The sequence below is a fragment of the Ahaetulla prasina genome, chromosome 6, assembly GCF_028640845.1.
Source record: "Ahaetulla prasina isolate Xishuangbanna chromosome 6, ASM2864084v1, whole genome shotgun sequence".
Classification (NCBI taxonomy): domain Eukaryota; kingdom Metazoa; phylum Chordata; class Lepidosauria; order Squamata; family Colubridae; genus Ahaetulla; species Ahaetulla prasina.
Window position 1 is genome coordinate 66,391,789 of NC_080544.1, and position 22,489 is coordinate 66,414,277.

Here is a 22,489-nt window from a genome sequence, read left to right on the forward strand (position 1 = left end):
CCATGTATTTATTGTTCTTTATATATGAGTAAATCAGTATCAGTGCTAGCATTTTGCAAAAATGTCAGCTTCCAGTCTAAGTAAAAGGACTCAACTGCTCTAAATCTTTAAGATAAGGTTTCTAATATTCCCAAATTTAAAAATCTATCTGTAGTAAGACTTATGCTGTATAGACCAGCATTTCTTTCAAAGGGGTTCTCAAAGACAAACCACAGATCTATTCAAGCCTATTCCAGTTGCCTTTTTCAATACAAAGGTTTCAGGGTGCAATATACAACGAGTAGGCTATTCCTCTGCTGCTCGTAGTTGATCAGAAAAGAATGTAGAAAACAAATATTAATCCTTACTGCTTTTGACATTGCCAGCTTGGTTAGAAAAGGGCAAATGAAAAGCTAGTATCTACTAAGGGGGAGAGAAACGGAGCCAGGAGATTCCATGAATTAGCAATGAGATCTCCATCTGTCTGGGCCTTTAAAAAAAGCCAAGACATCACCTTCTCTTTTTGGAATTTGCTAAGTAGATTGGCTTTGACTTCCTGATTCAGAACACAGCTAGCCTTGACCTGCTTTTGGAACCTCATTTATGGCTATTATGTAGTCATTAGAGACTGAAGGCAACCACCAGCAGATTTATGAAGGTATAAGCCTATTTAAAGTAGAAGTGATTTGCTACTGAAGCCAGGACACCAGTAAATACTTGTCAGCCCAATAATTTTATAGCTGAGTTTTAAAAATGGTTACCATTCTTATTTTAAAGTAATGAAAACTAGTCAGATACTGGCATCTGCACCTACTGACATAGCAACATCTGTTAAACATTTACTCTTGTACAAAACAAGTAGTTTTCACATTGCTTCTTCATTAGCTACTAAGAAATGGAGAGGATGTTAACAGAATTAAGTGCAAAAGGAATAGCAATAATTTTAGACGACTTGGCAGTTAATGTATTATTAACTGTTCCTACCCAATTGCAGAATACGTAATTTTGCCTAGCTGCATTTTCAGCCATTGGTCTGCACAGTAGCCTAACTTTACACAAATCATACTGGGTGACCCTAGATGGATGTGACTGTTCACAATGATAAATATCTGGGGACAGTACCATTTTGTTCTTATATTTTGGAGGAAAAATAAAACGATTACAATTTAAAAAATATATTCCAATCGTAACATATTTTGGTGTGCATGGAAAGGAATCTGTAAAATAAGACAGGAGATGCTAAGGGTTAGTGATGAATGAGATGCCATGTGATAAGTGTTCTGGGAGAATTGCAAAGTTCTGTGACTCTGATATTGACTGTCCTTGGGGAGTCACTTAAATCAGCAAAGTTTCACAATGATGAAGAAAAATGACTTGCTGGCTTGACAGACTGCAGGAGAAATCAAAGTAGTCAAGGAGCCCAATCACAAAGACACCAAGACTTTGGTGGGGGTGGGGCTGAAGGAGCAGATGAGCCCATCTTTACACAACAGTGCTTGAAACCAAAAAAACAAACAAAACAAAAACAAGAAACAATGCTAGCAATGCCTGAACAGAAAGGAAAAGTTCTTTATTGTACACAGTACAGAACATAATGCAGCTTTGCAGGAGATATATAAGCCCTGCTCAGGCAATAAACATTTCACATCAATCCTCAGATTAACTCTTTTTGTACTATGTACTCCCAAACCAAATTAAAGAAATTGATAAACAAAAATAACACCGTTAATCCCACTGGCTTGGTTCAGCCCTGGGGCCGAATGGGGATGGCAACAGTTTGCTGCTGCCACCCTGTGCTTTGTGACAGGCCACCTGATACATTCTGGGGAGAGTTGCTGAGTCGTTTATAAAGAGTTTTTAAAAAAAATGAAGTTAGTCAAAAATCCCCCAAGTTATCAAAGCAGAAAAAGGAATCCTATACAGCATTTACAATGAAAGATGGAGCTGAGATGCATATTAGGCCAAGCACATTACTGGTACATGCCAGCAAGGCTCACAGGAAAGAGCAGAGGGGGGATTTCTGAAGGATCCAGAGAAGTTTTATAAATATATACATACATGTATGTATGTATACTGTACACACATACACTGAGTAACTTGACTTTCTCCCCATTCTCTAAATTTTTACAAAAAAGTTTTATTTCTTAAAATCGCCATTAGGCAACAAATATCTGAAAGCGTAACACAACTTAAGTGAAAAATACATCTGTGTACACATGCTTCATCTCTCTTACTTGCAAGTTCAGCAACAATTGGAAAAAAATAGTTCAGCAGTAGCCAGCCAGCAGTAGCGAAGTGAAAGCTACCAAGGATCAAAATTGCTATTTTGGGAAAGTTCAGTGACTAGAGTTGCCTTGTACGGCAGACATGCTGTTCTCTAACAGATAAAAAGCCAAGCAACTCTCATTTGCTGTTTCCGAAGGAACACATTTCGAATGCAGAGCAAGCTGTGTAAATGGTTTGGGGCGGCATCTAGTGCAGAGGCAGACAACAAAGCTGCATAGGGTAGGGCATGCATTTCAACTACTTCCTCCCAAGCTGCAGCACCTTTAGTATAAATGCTGCCAGAAGCAAGAAACTGCCTTAGATTAGGGAGAAAAAAAGCCCAACCACCAAACACTTGGATTCGAAAGTTGCCCCTTAAACTTGGCAGCTTTGTGGCCAAGTCCCCTTTCCTGTTTTTAAAAGCAAGCCAGTCACATGCAGCCTTTCAACAGAGAAGGTGGCCTGCTAGATTCAAAAGGTCTGCATATTTTAAGTGCTGTCCTTTGGACTGCCTTTCTGAGATCAATAATAACCACAAAGAGTAAGGAGAAAGACAACCAGAAGAAAAGGCTTTCTCAGATTGAAGACTTTTGCACCGAGAATCTAGGGGGAAGTGGCCGAGTTAGCTTGGATAAGTCAGCTGTTCCACACTAAGTCACCACCTCTTCCGAAAAGGCTTTCGCAGCATTGGCTCATTTTCTCTGCAAATTAGAGCCCTTTCCCTTATACAAGGAGGAGTACAAAAAAATGATTGTTACATAGCATTTTTCCTTGACAATTTGCTAATCACACATGGTCACCTGGAGTCCTGCAAACATGTACATCACACATGTTCCTAGCAACAGGATTCAGAAGTCATGACCTTCCCCTTGCTCCCCCAGTGCCACCTGCCTAATGTTTTTCATGACTGCAGCCAAGGAATCAAGAATTGGATATCCTATTCACTAGTCAGTTTTGAAGGACAGAGGGCCTCAAAAGTAATTTATCTTCTTCTGATAATATCTGCAAGGAGCAGTTTTATGAACAGAAATTCTTTATAAAAGTAATTTGCCCTTGTTTATTGGAGCTGAAGCCTCCAATGTCAGTTGCTGAGCAAGTCAGTAAGCAAAGGCCTCAGCATATGGGAGGCTGCTGCATCGGTCCAGGTCAAGGAGGTATGCGGAATTATCTTCAAAATGTGTCAGAGGTAAGGTGTCGTCTTCATTCACATGGCAGTCTGGTTCAGCTTTTAAAAATGGGCGTTGATTGTCAGGGAAAGCCATGGAAAAAAGGGCATCGGGATCACAAACAAACTTATAGACATACCGCTCTCCGGCCACCTGGAAAGAAAGAGAAGATCCTGTTAGAATACAGATGAAGAATGCTGAGGTGCAAAGCAACCAGCCTTGCTTTACTTCCTTCCACCCTTTTCCTCCTTGATAAATGTAAGCTACTTGTTTGGAAAGACACCAAGGAACAGTATGCTGGCATAGTTCATTCAGTTAGGCAGACAGAATAGGAGTAAAGCTAATCCTAAAAAAAGGCCATCTTTATGTCAAAAGCTATTTCCATGTAACCACACTGTTCTGACAGTGTGGATAAGAGACTTCATTACCTTTTGCATGATGCCTTTTTCATAGTAATAACGAAGAGAACGACTGAGCTTGTCATAGTTCATAGCTGGTCGATTTTTCTGAATCCCCCATCGACGAGCTACCTAAAAAGAGAAAAAATGCAATTATGGAGGCTGTTCAGAGTTTGCCAGTTCTAGAAATATCACTGAAAAGGGTTAACCATAGGTATGGGTGTCAAATGAAAGATGTATTTTGTTTAGAGTCTGAAATGAACAGATTGTATCTTGGAAATTCTGCTGAAGTAAGACCTGTAGTCTGTGGTTCAGCAAACCTAACCCAAAATATTTTGGTTGTTCTCATTTTTAGCCAAGACAAAAAATGAAAGATTTTGTGGGATAATGTGGAAAGTTGTCTTGCCCTCCTCTTGCCTCCACCTCTGTATGATTTTTTTGACTAATCTGCCTTCTGATCTTCTCAATACATGTTCCTAATTGGATCTTTGGTACCAAATTTTTAAATAGAAAAAAATAGTACTGCCAATAATACTAACATATTCCAAATTATTTTGAGAGAAGACACCAGTTCTTATCTGACATAAGAGTGATCACCCCAGCCCCCAATCTCCCAGTCATGGACTGACAGAGTCATGCAGGATTTGGGATTTTATAGGCACTTCACTCAAACCAGGAATATACATTTCTCACAGTACTGAATCGGGGGGCTACATACAACCTGCCATAGATGCCCATATATAATTTTCAAGTCACAACCAAGTTATACCCTTAATTTCCCCACCCCACTCTAAACATATATTTCCCAACATGACTGTGGGGAGAAAGAAAGTTTAGCAGCTTTCATATCATTCAATATTGACTTCCTTTTTAGAGTTAGCAACCCGTCCTCTACCTTTATATATTTTGCTTTTCCAACTATTTTTCATACAAGATTAGTATTGCTAAATGGTGCACTTTATAACTAAGCACAAAGTGGTAAAGACCTACAGATATTGGTGAAAGTAAACTCAGCTAATTTCAGAGATGTAAAGTGCCACATCTGCTCCTTTGAAACTTGCTTGTGGCTTTTGAAAAGTCATTGAGAACTATTCCAATATCTTTGGCAAAGTCATAGAGCATTGACCAAAAAAGCCATTAGCATGACTATTTTATTGACTGCATCTGAAACCACAGCTAGTCAGAAATGATCAGGAAATGTAACAGAAGAACAGAGAACCTACTGGGTTTCAACAACACTGATTAAATTCTAATACAACTGCCCAGCAGTAATATAAAGGGGATTACTCATTTCAGCTCTTTGGAAGCGGGATCTGATGACATAATCTGGTTGCCAACCAACCTGCTGTTTCCCAGGGGATTTATGGAACGGACAATCAGTCAGCACTCAGAAAAGATTAATAGGATTTCTAAGCACTAAGTGCACTAAGGCTGCCTACGTTCACCTGAGGCACTGCAAAAGCCTAGAACAGCAATCTCAACCAAATACACAGAGTGTTTCCAGTGACCTTAACAGCTCTACAGATAATTATGTTCATATGATATACTCGTCAGTTTATCTTTCTCCATCAGAGTAAAGATAAAATGATGAAAGAAAATTCAAGAGTAAATTAAATACATATATTATTGTCAGAGAAAGCAGAATTTATTCATTGAATGTCCTGCATTGTTGCAGTTACTGTACATAGCAATTCATGTATCTCCCACAATACTATCTATTGAAATCTATCACAAATCTATTGAAACTTTTCAATTAAAGCCACAAGAAAAAGGACATTAGAAATGAGAGCTTGTTTATATTTCACTTATCTTTCTCTGCACCCATCCCAAACTTCGCTAGTCATATCCTGAAGGCACAACTATAGTCAATAAATGCAGTATCAAAGGTAGACATACTGTAGCAAACACCAGCTTTTTTAAGCTTAGAGATTTAAAGTTTAAATCTCTAAAGTCTAAAGTTTCCAGGCCTGAAGTATGCTTGCTAAATTTTGCATGTTAGATAAAAGCTTTTTTTGCATTGCAGATGCCACACATCCAAGCAACCCTGTAGCAATTTTGACATTATCATGTTCCAGCACCAAACTCTGGCAATTTAGATACTATCAATTTTAATAGTCATTTTATTAAAAATTATAATTATAACAATAACAATACAAACAAAAAAATAAAAATAGAAGGTGCAAAATAGAAAAAATAGAGAAATAGAAAATACTAAATAGAAATTTATAAAGATATGAATTTTTCCTTCATCACAACCAGTATAAACAATTTTAATAACTTATCAGCTTCTCCTATAATACAACAAATGATCTCTTCCCATATCCTATCTCTCATCTATAAATAAATCCTTAAAGTCATCATTTCAGTCCTGATATCAGCAAAAGTCCATGAAGGGCTACCAGAGATCATTAAACTTTAATCTTGATCATATAAACTATTTTTATAGCTATAGAGGCAGACACTGTTAAAAGTAACTTCTGGGTTCATTGTTCAAAAATAGCTCTTAATACGTCCAGTGTTAAAATATTTTATTCCATTCTGTGAAAGTCAAATTTAAGTGTTCTTCTGCTTTAATTGTAACCTTTAGTTCCTTCTTGTTCCCTCTAGTGTCCAACCTTCAAAAATCCAACCTGTCATGTTTTTTTAAAAAAGAGTTCAAATCAAAAGCATTTTCCCATAGGATGGATTCTTATAATTAATTCTAAAATCTTATTTATCTGGACTCTTAGTCTGTCTATTTGCAACTTTCTAAAATCTAAGTTTTAACCATCTTTTGCTATTTATTATTTTTTAAGTTAAGTCTTTAAATCAGCCATTTCACCGTGGCCATCTTGGTGTTACCATCTTGCTGTGGGACAGCCCATGTGGGATAACTTAAAGCAATGTTATCTACCACTGCTGCTTCTATATTATTTCTATTACTATCATTGCAAACAGTGGCAAATAATATTTATCACAATGAATTATCCCAGGTAGACTGTCCTGTGGCAAGTTGACCATGGTGAGATGTTTGTGCCGGATTGGCCACAAGATGGCTGCAGTGAGTTAGCCATGTCAGTTGTCACATTCCATGAGCAAGATGGTTAGTTCTTCACCTCCCAGAGACCTAAACCCACCAGAAATCATTAATGTTGGTTAATGTTGTGGCATTACAAACAATTTACACAGAGTTTGCAGATATATTTCAGAAACAACGCCATAAACAATATATACATTGTGCTTGGTTCCACTGCAATTTAGTCTAGTGAATGATATAATCATAATGGTGAGATAAGAGAAAAGTTTAAAACTAAAAGATAATTGAGCCAATTAAAAAAGGGAATTTCTATTGGTAAATATCCAGAGCACAGCAACAACTAAATCAAGTGATTTTCTGCTCAACATATTAAAGCAAAAGATGTGGAACTGATTTTCACCATCTCTTCTATATTTGAGTTAAGATATTCTGGAGAAGACTTGATAAGTCACATGAAGAAGAAATGGCTTTATTTGCAACTTTTCTTCCTGCTATTGCTGTGGGAACTATTCATTTGAAACTGAAAGATACTTCTGAGCTAATAGTTACAGAACAGATAGATCTACTTATGCAGGATCAGTTTTATTGAGGTACAGTATTGCTTAGCAGTAAATAAAACATTCTGAGATATTGTAGGAATGCTAATAAAAGCTCTATTGCGGCAATGTGCAAAAGAAATAATAAATTCTGCAAAGGATAAAATATGTAGAAGCTATCTCCATATCTAGTTACTTTTTATATTTCAATCAAATATAGCAGGTTTCCCCTGAAATGTTGGGAATACAACAAAATTGGCAAAAGGCCTTGGAAGGTCCTTGGCAGAGATTCAACTTGGCCAACCTCTGGTATTTCATTTATGATGGCTACAGCCATAATGGTAATATAAAGATTTTTGTTTGTTTGTTTTTACCTCTTCTGGCTCAATCAGCTTGAATTCCATGCCCCTTCCAGTCCAAGCAATGAAATGAGCATTGGCTGGGTCATCCAGGAGTGTGACAAGAAACTGCCACAATTGGAGAGACCCTCTTCTCTGATAAGGAGGCCCTTCTCGATATACAGTAGGTTCTTGTTTCACTTTACCTGTTTGCAACAACACACATCAGTTAGAATTAACATTTTAACATCTCCACCATTGGGTCCTAAAGATTCAGGTAATTGAAACATTTTCAATGTTTCTACAGAAAGCAAAATGTATGGCTGCAAAGCTGACTGGCCTTGGTTTTTTTTTTTTTGCATATACTATGGTGAGGAGGTATCTGTTAGTAGCTGAAGATGGAAATTTTTATGCAGCTGGTTAGCAGCCCTTTTTCTGTGTGGTGCATCAAAATAACAGAGAAAGCTTTAACGCCAAGGAGTCCTGCCTTTTAGCAAATGTACCCATGATCTGTAGATTTGACATTCAAGAGCTCCTTTAAAACAAATGAGATGCATACTAGCTAATAGAATTCATTGGATTGGGCAGCTATAACAAATCTGAATTAATAATATACATTCTGATTTTCAAGTGCAGCTATAGATCTCCACCACACAGAGTGCATTTACCTTCCATTCTTTCTGGTACAACACAAGTGTCATCAAAGTACAATTGGGCATCTTTCTCATAGGAGAACCCTGGGAAAAGAGAAGACATATTCAACAGGTGCTGTTCTGCAATCTCTCTCTCTCCCTCCCTCCCTCCTTCTCTCTCTCTCTCTCTCACACACACACACACACATTTCCATTAAGAATACTTTGATACATGGCGTCGCTTTGCTTGTTGGCAGCAATAATATTCAGCTGTTCACTAAAACTAAAAAGGTAAGGCCTTGTTTATTTGCAAATATGCCAGCTGCTATTTTTGTATCTCTAAAAGTCTGTCCAGAGAGTTGGCTTGTACATGGCTGGATTTGCATGTTGGTGACAAAATGAAAGTGCAGAAAAGCCAAAGTATTTCCAAATCAAGTCAGCTTATAGTACCCTGAGACTCAAGTATTTCAAATAGAGTGCATCACCTACATAGACTCTGCCAGTCCCCAGACCGCTATTTAGATTGGGAGGAACAAACAGTATAATCCAATTCAGCAGAGCCTACTACTGTTATAAAACATTTATGGCTTAACATTCCCCCAAATCTGTTCCTACTAATTGAATGAACCTGACCCAAATCTGTGATTTCAATTAAGCTGTTCTAAAAAGAACTAACCTTTGAAGTGCTCAGATTGCACTAAACTTGCCAAATATCTAAATTGCTAAAACTGAATCACTCCAGAGCTATGTGCAGATTTCTGTGGAATAACTTCTCCTACATATTTCCTGTGTTGCTGGCCCAATTATGAGTAGTTAGACAACACTCTTTTTCTCCCCACACCCATCACTTCTCTTTCTCTCTTTATTTCTAAATTTTCCACACCACCTTTTCTTCATTTTTTAAAAATGAAGTCAACATAAGAGACCCTCTTATGGTGGTATGGGGGATGCTTGCGAAAGAAAATGTGTTTTTTAATTTTCTTAATTGCAGCTGCTTCTTTTACATGGCATCTCTCCCTCCCCCATCTAAACTGGAATTTTATGCATTCAAATATTTGCTGTGCGCTGTTTTCAATAATGTATACATCACCAGAAATGAATTCCAATGACAATGACACATAAATATAAGTTATTTATTAATTTGAACAGTGGTTCTAACTTCCTAAGACCAGGAACAGTTTTCTTCACTGAAAATAAATCATGTAATATTTCTACTCAGAGTAAGCCTTAAAAGATTAATCACATTTGTCCACCAGTAACAATGCATAACTAGAGGTGAGCAACATTCCCCATTCTTTTAATATCTATATAATTATGTCTCATTCCTTAACCTATATTACTTTGAATTGTGCTTGATGAGTGTATCAATGTGACTGCTTACCATCATGGTTGTTGGGAAAATATCCCCCTCCTGTAGCATATGCCGATTGGCAGTTAGGCACTTCTAAAAGAAAAAAGAAAAAAATGAAGCCCAAGTGAATTCCAGACTAAACTATACACACTTTAATTCTTGTTCAAGTGAAGTAGTGGGCAGAAAAGGCCACATGTACAAAAATGGTAAATCTAAGCATTACTACTCTAGTTAGAGAAATAATATTAAACTTCATTGCCCAATTCCTAAGCACTTTTCTGAATATAGCTTTCATCCAAGAAAAAGATATCCAGTTCCCATGAAAATGCTCATGTGCATATTTACCTGAAGGAAAGTCCAGTAGAAAGTTATACGGTGCATTTCAAATAAAAATGAATAGGACTGCACAGTAACACTTCTAAAAGATACGAGAATCAACTAACTTCCAACCAAAAGAAATGGAATGAGACAGCAGGATAGCCTGGCTTTGCAAGTTACATCAGGCAACCTGTGTGCCCAAATGAGAACATGTTAGATTCTGGTGAACCTTCCCTTAGACATCATTCAGATGAATACTTTAAAAAACTTTAAGGCATATGTTGAATTTAAACATGTTCTGAAAAGATCTTTCTCTTAACACAGTACCTCCAACCCCACCCCACCCCAATATTACTAATCAGCTGTAGAAGTACACTAAGATTCAAATTATTGAGAATCTAACCAGGCTAATTTATTTTATTTATTTATTTATTCAATTTTTATACCGCCCTTCTCCCGAAGGACGCAGGTTTGATTAATTGGTTTATTATATCACTTGACTAACACCCAGAATATCTGAGTGGCACTATGGCACAAATACATGTTTGAAAGCAATTCCTGCAATTAATAACTCATATTTTCTCAAAACAAATGCTGATAAAATTCCCATAATCTCAACTTTCACTTTAACATTCCTCGGATGCCCGCAAATTCTTCAGATAAGCAAAATTGTAAAAAATATCCAAGCCAGAGACGTAAATAGTTAATAATCAAATCATGTTTCAAACAGTTTTCAACTTTCCATGCATGAACAAGGAAAACAAATGAAGGTTTAAACATGTGAAGCTGTTTTTATGCAGAATCAAACCATTGATTTATCTACTGTAATACTATTTAACCAGTATTGGCTTGTCAAGCTGAGATCTTCCCCATTGCCTTCTATCTGATCCTTTTAATTAGAGATGTATGCATTAAAAATGGACTTCGTTCTTTCCCATAATACATCCATATTCTGAGCACAAAAGTTTAGGCCTCTGATGAGAAATATTTGACCTTCGTCCCTTGATGCTTAGTTTATTTACCTACTGGGATATTTCAGTGAATCATGATGAATCAATACCTAAATAGGGAATTCCTTGGAACTGTGAACAATAAATAATACAGTCCCTTGAAATATCAGGTGTGTCATATTATTCCTGGAAGTGGTTATGCAATCTGCCTCCCTACTGCAGCTGTCTTTCCCCAAAGGGTAAAGCCTCCTGCATCCCTTTTCAACAGCCCCTGGAAGAAGTATTTATGAACCTGCAGAATAGATTAGCAAATGGTATTCAAAATGCACATTTAAAAGATAGGCTTCATGTTTTGCATTCCACCTGACAACACATGAGAAGCACGGAAAGAAGAGAAAAAATCCTTTAACTTTAGATCTTTTGCCATCTGTTCCACTTAGCTTCTAAGAGGTCCCGGTATTTTTAGACCTAAGGAGATTTGTAGCAATGTAGTCAACTTTGCATCAGGAACAGCTGCAACTAACACCTAACCAGAATTCTTTCCCATTCCCTTGACCCAAAGTGCATGTTTAGGAACAACCCAATGTCAGCTACAAGTTCAAAGATAATTTATGGCAAACAGAAGATGGAAGAGCTTTTGCACACAAAAGTGCAGAACTGTCTGTCTGCTTTTCCCTCTCGGTAATGGCTTTTCAGAGTAAAGTTAAATCCATCTGTTGAATTCCTCTTTTTACAAGATAGAAAAATATAGTCTTGTATTCTAACTAGGTTAAATGCTGCTACAAAAACCACCTTTTTTTTCCCACTTCACCAGAGGGATGGATAGAAACAGTAGGGGGGAAAATCCAATTTAGCAGATGGAGGAGAAGCAGGTAAACTGGCTAGAACAAGTATATTAGGATAACTTTTTTATAGTTCTCTATTATTTATAAATATGAATCTATAATAATTGGAACTGGAAATTCAGTTGTTAAGCAAAGTGGTTGCTAAGTGAAATTGAGACCATGCTTATGATCTTACTTCAGCTTTCTTTTGCTTTACAGATGTGGAACGGTTATAAATGCAAGAACTAGTTGCAAAGATACTTTTTCATTACCATTGTAACTGTGAATGGTTGCTCAGTGAGTCAGTCACTAAACAAGGACTATCGATATCCCTGTTTTGCAAGAATGAGAGAAGCAGCAGCCACTATACTTACTTTGAGGAGCTCTGGCATGTACTTTCCATTTTGTGGAATGCAGGCAACAATATTGCCTTGCAATATAATCTCTGTATTTGTATTATTGGGATAACACTGAGGTTTGGCTGCAAAATAGTGTATATAAAAGAAATGAATATGCTGAAAGATGGAAATAATTAATAAAAGGTATCAAGGTGATAAATGCAGGATGGACAATTATTTTTTTGTAGTGTCAAAGGTGAACCTTGAAGAAAATGGAAAAGAAAGTGAAAGACAGAAGAATAAAATCAAGAACAAATGCAAGAAAAGAAGGTAATGCTGAATGAAATTTATTCAAAGCTAGAGTAATTTAACAGAATAAATGGAAGGTGGATATAAGGCAAAAGCATGTAGAAGCTATTTTGTACAAAATGAAAAAAGTTTACAAAGTGCCAAAGAAATGTGAAGAGCTATGGCTATGGGAAGTATGAAAATGATTGTTTAGTGAAATGATAAAATGAAAGATAATGTATAATGTGTATATAGAGAAATACGTAAGATGTCATCAGAGAGACCATGGAATGGTTAAGAAGAACACAAAACACAATAAAATGATTTTGATTTTTTTTTTTTAATTCTGTAGGTGGTTGAAAAGGGCTAAATGATGAACCCACAGCAGAGTGAACGTAACTGAGAATAAAAGCGATGAAATGATTTGGGATGAATCTAAAACGGGAGAATGCTGAAAGGACAATTTTAGAGATTTGTTTGATTGTCAAGATAGCAACACCTTGAAAAGTAAAATAAATTTTATACTATGTTAGTGTACAGGAAAAAACATTTGACATGCCTGTAAACTATATGAATTTGTGTCTCTTGGTAGAATGTTTACTAATGATGGGGGGAAATGGAAATAGTTCTAAGATATGCAAATACTGGTAGAAAATGGCAGTGGGTGCCCCAGAGGAAAAAAAGTCGTCAATCCTTGAATTAACGGTGCAACATGGTTTATTTCATGCTCCATTAGCCAGCTGCTGAACACCTGTGGTACACCTGTGCTTTCTGTGCTACAGACTAAGGACTAAGAACAAGTCTCAATCTTCATGCAGTTTGGAGGAATTCAATTTTAATCCTCACCTGAATCAATGCAGTAGTCCCTGGGCTCTTGCTTGATTCCCATTGGAGACTGGAATCCATGAGCTGGGGGGCCTGGAATACCTGGTACCCCATGATCATAGAGTGGGTCATGATATTCTTGCTTGAATCCCTGAGGAGGATGGGCAGTAGGAGGGACAAGAGGCTCTGACATCTGCCGGTGGTAGACAGGGCGGTTGTCTCCAGAAAGCCCTGGCTGAGGATATGGGTGGCAAGGTTCAGACATCTGTCTTTGAAACCTTGATGAGAATGAACAAGAGAAAGAGAGAGAATGATCATTACTCTTATCAGAATCTAGACCTACTAGAGTCTTGCTTCTGATTTAAGTTACCTAAGGAGGAGTTTGATAGTGAGATGGGCAGCATCCAAATAAATAAAATTCTGGTAAACATGGGTGCACAATGCAATTTCAGCAGAGGCTTTTCATAGCCCACTTTTAGTAATAAGAGCCAGATACAATGTAGCAACAGCAGCTTGTCATTGAAAGAAAAAGTGTTAGATATAATGGTAACATGACCAAATGGAGAACATATAATGCTGCCTTCACCAAAGCTGCTAAATGGACCATTTGCAGACAACCCTATCTTTTTATGTTGTCTTTCTCAGCTGTAAATTTGACTTAAGAACGCGGCTTCTGCTGCCTGCCGGCTGCCTGCAATTTGGCAGTTTGAATCTCACCAGGCTCAAGGTTGACTCAGCCTTCCATCCTTCCGAGGTGGGTAAAATGAGGACCCAGATTGTTGGGGGCAATATGCTGACTCTGTAAACCGCTTAGAGAGGGCTGTAAAGCACTGTGAAGCGGTACATAAGTCCAAGTGCTATTGCTATAAGCACAATAAAATATAGGGTATTTACAATGAAAGCTGTATACTAGTACGGAAAAAGTCTTTTGTAAGAGACCCTATATGAAAGAAAAAGGCCTCAATAGGGACAGGAACTATATTTTTCAGTAATTAGGGCAAAGATGGGTAAGTCTTGCCAAGAAAACCCCTCTTATCTCAGAGTCAAACTGTATAATATGATACAGGATATTGTTAGATTTTCAATTATTTCTTTACTTTATTTGCCTCCTATCTTGTTTCAAAACAAAATCTGGATGTCTAATGTTTAATGAAAAGCAGCTGAATTAGATCAAAGTAGTAGTACCAGGAGAGACAACTAAATTTTCAGACAGTGTAAAGGAGCAGAATCAAGAGAAATGAACTAACTTATCTGTAGCAAACATGACCTTCATCTGGACAAACATGTCTTCACTGAAAGGAACAAGCAGTTTGTTTTTGCCAAAGGGATAAGAAATTATAAATTTGACTATATGCATTTCATTTCAACAAAGCAAGCATATGTCTATATAATTCCAAATTATATATAGCTGCTAATCTGCCTCAAAACAAGAAGGATTAAATGTTTTAGCCATCACTTGCTGAAAAAATTATGTATGATCCAAAATGCTTGTGGATTGTATGGAATACACAGAGGTTGCATCCACATGCACCAAAAATTATATTTTTATTGTTTGCAAATATAACCAGATGCTTCACAAAACAAAACGCTGGCATTTAAAAAAAGTAATATCAGAACTTATGCTTTTGCAAAAAATATGTTCTACAACTGCTATCTTGGTTTTGAGGAATCTGGGTGAACCTTAGTGGAGACTAAACAAATATGCAAATATGCATCCCAATATTCTTGGTTTTGAACTTTCGGAGGCTACAGCAGTAAACTAGGCACATCCGTTCACATCCTTGCACCTTGAAAAGTGATTGTGATCAATCAATTTATTTCCCAAGACTCCAGAGGCACATGACCTTAATTTAGCTTTGAAATATGACCTACTGCAGCTGACAGGCCCAGATTATGCTACTTCCGATCTGTGTCCTTCTAACCTTCTCAAATGTAACTCTAGAACTGCACTGGTATGCTTTCTGCAGGAAGAGGAACTTCCAGATGGAATCATGCCGAATAGCTTTAAGGTCACTGGGAATTCAGGGACTGGGAGATATGGCTGGCAGTCTTAAAAGCAACCTGAGGTTCTGGCAATAGAGAGGAATCAAATTTATTTAAGGAACTTGGATGGAGATTTGTCATAAATATGAAAATATTTTTTTCTGGAAGTAATCCCATCTTGTTAAGCTTTAACATGTCTTGTCTTTCAATATTTTGAAAACACAGCCTCATATTTGGGTAAGAATATCCAGATCTGAAACACTGAAGTTGTTAAGCAAACCCAAATGAAAAAAATAGGGTAAATTTCTTAAAAAAACCCAACAATGGTAAATGTCACTATGATTGTTTGTATTAATATGTCTTGACAAACAAGACATAACATTTGAAATTATTTCAGTCTGTTTGATTAACATTCTGAAATGGTGAAGCCTCTTGAAGGTTTCACAGAAGGGCAGGCTATAAAAACATATTGCATATTTCAAATAGGAAGATTCAAATATTGACCAGTAAATACCTTAAATGGTCAAGATCATGTTGTCCTCTGATAGTTCTAAATAAAATCAAGTAATAAGTGTAGTAAATTACATGTAATACAATGTGTATAGTGAATAAAAAGGCCAAGAGCCATTGATTAAAATGATTTATTCAGAATGTCAGCCACTTAACTCTTTAACAATATCAGTCTATATATACTGTCCAAGAAATATCCGGCTTCCTTAACTATTGAACAAGGAAAAGAAAGTATGAAATATTGATCTGAAATTTGAATGGTTGATTCCATTTTAGATATATTTCCCAACTTAAACGAATCATAGTGAACATTCTCAAATAGCCTGAGAATACAGAGATTAAAATGTGTGCATTCTCACAGTAAAATATTTCTGGTAATAATCTGAGGTTTTGGGCAGACATTTATCAAAAGAATGATACACTTTCAGTGATACCAACAGACCAGAACCTGAGAGGTTTAGCTTCATTTTCACACTCAACTTTAGTACCTCCCTGGGTAATTTCAACCAGTTTACCCTCTCACAGCCCAGCCTGCCTCACCAAATTGTTGTGGGACAAACTGGACAAGAGAATGTGAGGAAGATGGTATGTTTCTCTCTCTCTCTCTCTCTCTCTCTCTCTCTCTCTCTCACACACACACACACACACACACACCGTTTTGAACTCAAGAAATGGGATATAGAATTAGCAAAAAAATATGTTGTCTCTGTCAGATCACAAGGCCCCTGGACAAGAAAAAAACATTATCCAAGTGGGGGGAAAAACAACCCACCCCCCTTACCTGTGTTCTGTTGGGTACTGGTTTTCAGGCATTATCTTTGGCATCTGGATAGGCTGATGAGGTGGTCGAGGTATAGCAAAGGGTTGCTGCCTTGGTTCCTGAAGAGGGTGAGGGGCGGAAGGAGGGGCACCCTGCAATGGGCCTGCTGGGCTGACATGTGCAGGAGTCTGCACAGGTGTGGCGGGCAGAGGTGGAGGCGGAAGGGCACCACTCTGAAGTGCAGGTGAAGCTGGGGTAGTGGGTGGAGTTAATGGCTTGAACCCAGCGGGGGGCTTCCTATCATAGGCACTGTTCAGAGAGCAGAGAAAAAAGAAGAAAAAAGAAGCACAATTTAAAACAGGCAGAAACCATTTACTCAGCTTCAGCTTCAAGTCCTTGACAGTTCGGGCTTGTTTGCATTTCATGGTTGTCAGGAAGTAACAGTTAAGGCCGATCAGAGGCCCAAGGGAATCTTTGTACTTCAAGCAAGCGACAAATAGGCTGAGTCATAGGGCTCATTTTAAAACACTTTTCTCACAATTTTCTCAGGCATAATTGTAGCTTCCGATTGTGTGCATTCTGTTCTTTCCAACGGAAAAAAACAAACCCCAAAGTGCCTTCCCTCCCCTTTGTCCCTACCTTGAATAATTAAGAACCAATTCTAAGCAGGAGAGCAAACAGGACTGATACCAATCATTCTGCAGGTTGCCCTGGTGCAATTCTTAACCCCCTCCCTCTATGAGCGTGCACTCATATACACTTGTGTGAAAGTCTTGCAATTAGTTGCAATAATTGAATACAGTTTAAACGTATGGCAACGTACAGAGCCACTGCTATCTGTATGAATAAGAGTGCTAGGTATTAAACCAGTAAATATTGAAATTATTTCTTGGCTTATAGCAGCTCTCCCTAGCTTAATGGCTTTTAGAAGTGTTTAATGCTACTTTGGCAGCTGCCACTCTAACATACTTGTAAAGCACTAGGTTGAAGAAAGCTATTTTAGAATATCAAAAGCACCATGTTAGAATTTACAATGATTTGGGGGGGATGATGTCCCCCAAAGGCATGGGGTTAGCAAGGTAAACAATTCAGGGTACAGAATAGTTGTTATAATTACTCCCCCATCAAAACAGCTTCCCATTACTCAAGCTATCTGATTTGAGTTATATTGCATTGGAAGAGGTCATGAAGGCCATAGGAATCCAAATCTATGTCCAGTGCCTTGCTGCTGAGCATAGGTGCTAATATCAAGTTGCAAATAGCTTTCCAGGTAAATAATTAAGCTTGTAAGGCTTCAGGAGCAACTCTCCTGGGAGGTGGCTTGCCTTAGCATAACTTGCCAAAGTAGTGACAAGTTATTTTGCAAGACAAAAAGGTCTAAGTCTACTGTTTGCACATTTCCCCCCAGAAATCAACCAACTAAATGTTAAAACAAAGTTACAATAATTATCTTTCAATTATCCAAACATACAAAAAATGCTATTACGGGGCTGTCTTGCCTACTCCAACTCTCTTTCAAGTGTTTTTAATCAATTCTTGATTAAACTGTTGATGTGATTAATATTTTTAATCTATGGATGGAATTTCTTTGATTATTCACATGGTCTGGGTCAGTTTCTAGGAACTGTCAATCATTTAACAGTGCTTTTGCAAACTGATTCTACATACCAATAATTGTAGAGGCACTTTTCTCCATAGTTAGCACAGAGCACCTGCTCGTGACTACAGGTGGACAACTCTGAAGAGGGGCTGTGCAGTTCTCTCTTAATCTTAGCTGGTGGTGGCGCATGAAGTACCACTGAATTAAAAACAATGGAAGAGAATCAATTCATGTGTCATAAATTAGATATATGATATATAACTTAAATTCCTATATATATTTATTACATACAGACAACCAGGTGTTACTTATAGGTGGTGAGCTACAACATATATAGTACATCTTTTCTTTAAAATGTTACTGAATCTTAAAAGAGTGCACATTTTAATTTCTATAATTATGTATTGTTCATATGAGTAATTTATAAATGACTTAAAGTTTCTTCATTTTAATACACAGAAAAGAAAAGAAAAATAAGTGCTGAGTAACAGCAAACAGAACTAGTTGTAGCAGCAATATCAAAGAAAGTAGAGGGAAAAATAAGGCTACTAATGAGAATTGGGTTGGCAATTGTCCAGAATAAGAAAGATTTTTGACTTCTCATTCCTGGAGTTAGTTCTCTCCAAGTTAACAAGAAGGGAAACCAAGAGCACAAAATTGTGAACGCAAGGGAATTTGGAATATGATAGTGTATGCTTTGACACTACAGTCAGAAGCAAATCTGGAATGAAATTTCAGTAGAACCATGGAGTTCAAACATCTTTTGTTTCTAATGCCAACCCAGCTTCCCAAAACAAAGTACAACCTGAGTACTACTAGAAAATAACACTATGCTTGACTGCAGCTAAGTATTGGACAAAAGAATCAATACCGGAAAACAAAGAATTGAATAAACACACTTTGAACAATTTATGCAATTGAAATATTAAGCCTAACCCCAACTTAATGAAAAGGAAAAGATGTTAAATCCATGAATTCCAGTACTCATAAATAATACTTTATCAGGTACACAGATTTCTGAAATCACTGTGTGTTTGCATACATTTATTTTTTTAAAAAATTATATGGCTGCCTATTTCATAGAAAATGACTGGGTGGCATACAACCAACAATGTCACAGCTGTTTAAAATGTTTTAAAAAATAAATGAAAACAAGATGGTGGGAGAAGAACATTCAAGTAAACACAGTATACCCATTCCACAGGATGCCCTGAATGCAACCTAGAATCTGTCTTTATGCTGATGTAACAAAACACTGTAGAAATGCCAGGAGATCTAACTGATTTGAGCAAGTGCCCATCCTCTTTTGCTACTAAAAGGGAAAAAAAATGCTAGCAATTGCATCTTTCAAATAAGGTATCCTGACATTCTTACCTACTTTTGAGAGGGAATTAATTTTCATGGCATTGACATTTCTAATCAAGATTTGACAAGAAGAATAATCTATCTTTGCCAAGGCTGGGAGATCCATTTCAAAGTAGGAAATGACCTCATTAGGAAGAAACACCTTGCTTCAATACTAGTCATGACAACTCCCAGCTTAACTGGTTCTAAAAATACACGGCTCTGAATACAACCATGGGATCAGGTTTTTTGAAAAGTACTTTGAGCATGCAGGTCACTATATGGACAGTGGTATCTTTGTATTATTACAGAAGGCAGTTTGAGCATCAATGCAAGTTGCATAAAAATAGATTCTTCATACTAAAACTGCATCAACAAAAAGCAGCCACGCTAAAATCTATCATGATAGTTACTAAACCAGGACTATGTGAATTCAACAATACTGCCAAGTCAAACTGGGAAGGTCCATACTGTTTGTAGTAAAGCCTTTGTCAACAATTTGTTCTCTTAGGGGATTAGATTCTTTATTTTAGCCAATGGCTATTTTAACAATGTGTTGATGTCTATATTAAACATATTGTTGTTCCGTTGATGCTTGCTTTCCCCTACTTATCATCTATAGCATAGCAGAGATGCTCTTATTGGGCAGCATGAGATCATCTATTTGGGCACATCAATAGAAAGCAGATGACTTTACAGTACATTTCTTTCAGGTTGAGTCCTTTTAAGTACAGGTTTATACTGGGCTTTTTTTTTGGAAACATTCCCACTTAGGCAAGTGTATTGTACGCTTGAAGAAATGTAAACTGGATCATGTATACAGTCACAATCTATGTCTGGAATATGTTTTTTGAAGCCACATAGATTGCAGAATTTGATATTATGTAGCTTTATTCATGAGGTGCCAGTGAATACATTACACTTCCTAAATGTGCTATTCTCCAGATGCTTTGAACTTCAGTTCTCATTAGTATAAGTTATTAAGGAACCCAACCCAAATCCCCTGGAAAACATCAGATTTGCCATCATGTTGGATAAGAAATCGTTGATTTAGAGATGTATTGCAGGTCAGCATAAGTACTTTGACTCAAAGCTAGAATAACAGCCTTTTTGTTTCAAGGGAAGTTCTTAAGTGCAATCTTTTATAGCTACAATACAAAACAAGATGGTAAAGGAACATGCCCAGTTAGACTGATGCCAGAAATTAGCAGAGGACATGTGAGTCTTGCCTGCTTCTTCTCAATACAAGTTAGCATTTGGCACGCACCCAAGGAAAGATGATGCACATAGCATCTCTGACTATTCATCATTTATATGCTGATCAGCTGTACTCTGCCATTTAAGTCCAATTGGATTTGTTTGTGCACCAATCTGAACACACCCTGAAAAGCTGGCGTTAAATGTGGAGGACCAAAGAAGGCATTTCGAGGATTGACCATTGTTTCAATCGTAGCAAAGGAGTAAATTATACTTAGGGCCACGGGGAAGGGAAGGTTGTCAGGGAGAACAGTCCAATGCAATTACTTCTATGCTAATATTATCAAAGTATCTCAAGAGAATACCCATAAGTACAACCCAAGCTGTCTTATCGCATATCAGTTCCCCAGCACTTGCTTCATTATGATTACAATAGCTGCTTCCAATCTTAGTGGCTCTCCTCATTTCATACTAGAGCTAATTATCCTTACAGTAACTTGTCCTCAATGCTCCCCTACCTCTGGAGAACAACTACATGGTAGATTTATTGTGGTCCTGGAAAAAGCCTCAAGCTGAGAATGAGTTGATCAAGCATCTAGCTGGACACATTTCAAAGTGGAACTAATGCTGTTTCTCCCTCACAAGAAAAATGTTTTACCTGAAACGTTGCTTCAGCAAAAGGGAAAAGAAAGAAACTACATAGCACCTACGTAGTATTCAGTCCATTAATCCACCTAACTCAGTATTGTACATATGGAACAGGTTCACATGTTACACTACCACACAAGATGATTTGCTTCTGACTTCGTGGATTGTGTAAACACAGCGAATATGGTTTATAAAATATGAATCGTGGTTTACCTCAAGTTGCAGCCTAAGCAGTTTTGATTTATTCAACAAACCATTGTTAAGTAAGATTTAACACAGGGGAGGCAAGGTTATAATTTTGGAGTGGCACGAAAGGCCACCGGAAAAAAGTGGGATGCGAAAGCTGTAGGAGGCAGGATTGAGATTTTTGGCCTTCTTTCAAGGATTGCTTTTGAAAATTAAAAACAGATAGGCTAATCTATTGGACAATTGCCCGTGTCAGTTCTAATTTGGAGAAAAGCAAACAAACCATCCCTGTCCCCCAGACTGCTGAATTTTAGTGGCACGATTTGGGAAGACACAGAAGATGCAAAAAGACCCTGGAAACTTGCACATACTGTAGTCTCTGAGTTATGGGTTCAGGGAACTCTAGCTCAGCACAACGTGTGAACCAAGACCCTGAATGTTAGCTGATCTTCAAATATTTAATAATAATAATAATAATAATAATATTTTAATTTGTATACCGCCCTTCTCCCGAAGGACTCAGGGCGGTGAACAGGCAGATAAAATATAAATACACACAATAATTGAAAACATCCCTTAAAAAACTAATTTAAATGCCCAAAATGTTAAAAAACGTACTCCCCCGTAAAATCACAAAATTTTAAAAACCCATCCAATAAAAATAAAAATCAGGCTAGTCCAGCCATACGAAATAAATAAGTTTTAAGTTCGCGGCGAAAGGTCCTAAGGTCAGGTAATTGTCGAAGTCCGAGGGGAAGTTCGTTCCACAGGGTGAGCTCCCACAGAAGGCCCTCCCCTGGGGCCGCCAGTCGACACTGTTTGGCTGACGGCACCCTGAGGAGTCCCTCTCTGTGGGAGCGTACCGGACGATGGGAGATAGAAGCCGGCAGTAGACGGTCCCGTAGATAGCCCGGTCCTAAGCCATGGAGCGCTTTAAAGGTGGTAACCAATACCTTGAAGCGCACCCGGAAAACAACAGGTAGCCAGTGCAGTCTGCGCAGGATAGGTGTTATGTGGGAGCTCCGAGACGCTCCCTC

At 37.6% G+C, this 22,489-nt stretch overlaps 1 protein-coding gene across 5 annotated transcripts in view; it reads right to left on the bottom strand.

Annotated features, from left to right (window-relative positions):
• Positions 1-1,528: 1,528 nt before the first annotated feature.
• ETV5 (ETS variant transcription factor 5) overlaps positions 1,529-22,489 on the bottom strand; it is a 32,923-nt gene continuing 11,962 nt past the window's right edge. For 3 of the 5 annotated variants that reach the window (XM_058188106.1, XM_058188104.1, XM_058188102.1), the window contains 9 exons: positions 18,146-18,275; positions 16,499-16,786; positions 15,722-15,757; positions 13,246-13,502; positions 9,712-9,774; positions 8,367-8,435; positions 7,735-7,904; positions 3,839-3,940; positions 1,529-3,563 (listed from right to left, as the gene is read on the bottom strand). In XM_058188106.1, the coding sequence (XP_058044089.1) occupies positions 3,342-3,563; positions 3,839-3,940; positions 7,735-7,904; positions 8,367-8,435; positions 9,712-9,774; positions 13,246-13,502; positions 15,722-15,757; positions 16,499-16,786; positions 18,146-18,275 (1,337 nt within the window). In that variant the 3' untranslated portion in view covers positions 1,529-3,341. The remainder of the gene's footprint in view (positions 3,564-3,838; positions 3,941-7,734; positions 7,905-8,366; positions 8,436-9,711; positions 9,775-13,245; positions 13,503-15,721; positions 15,758-16,498; positions 16,787-18,145; positions 18,276-22,489) is intronic. The other 2 variants (XM_058188105.1, XM_058188103.1) reach the window with 1 other exon arrangement.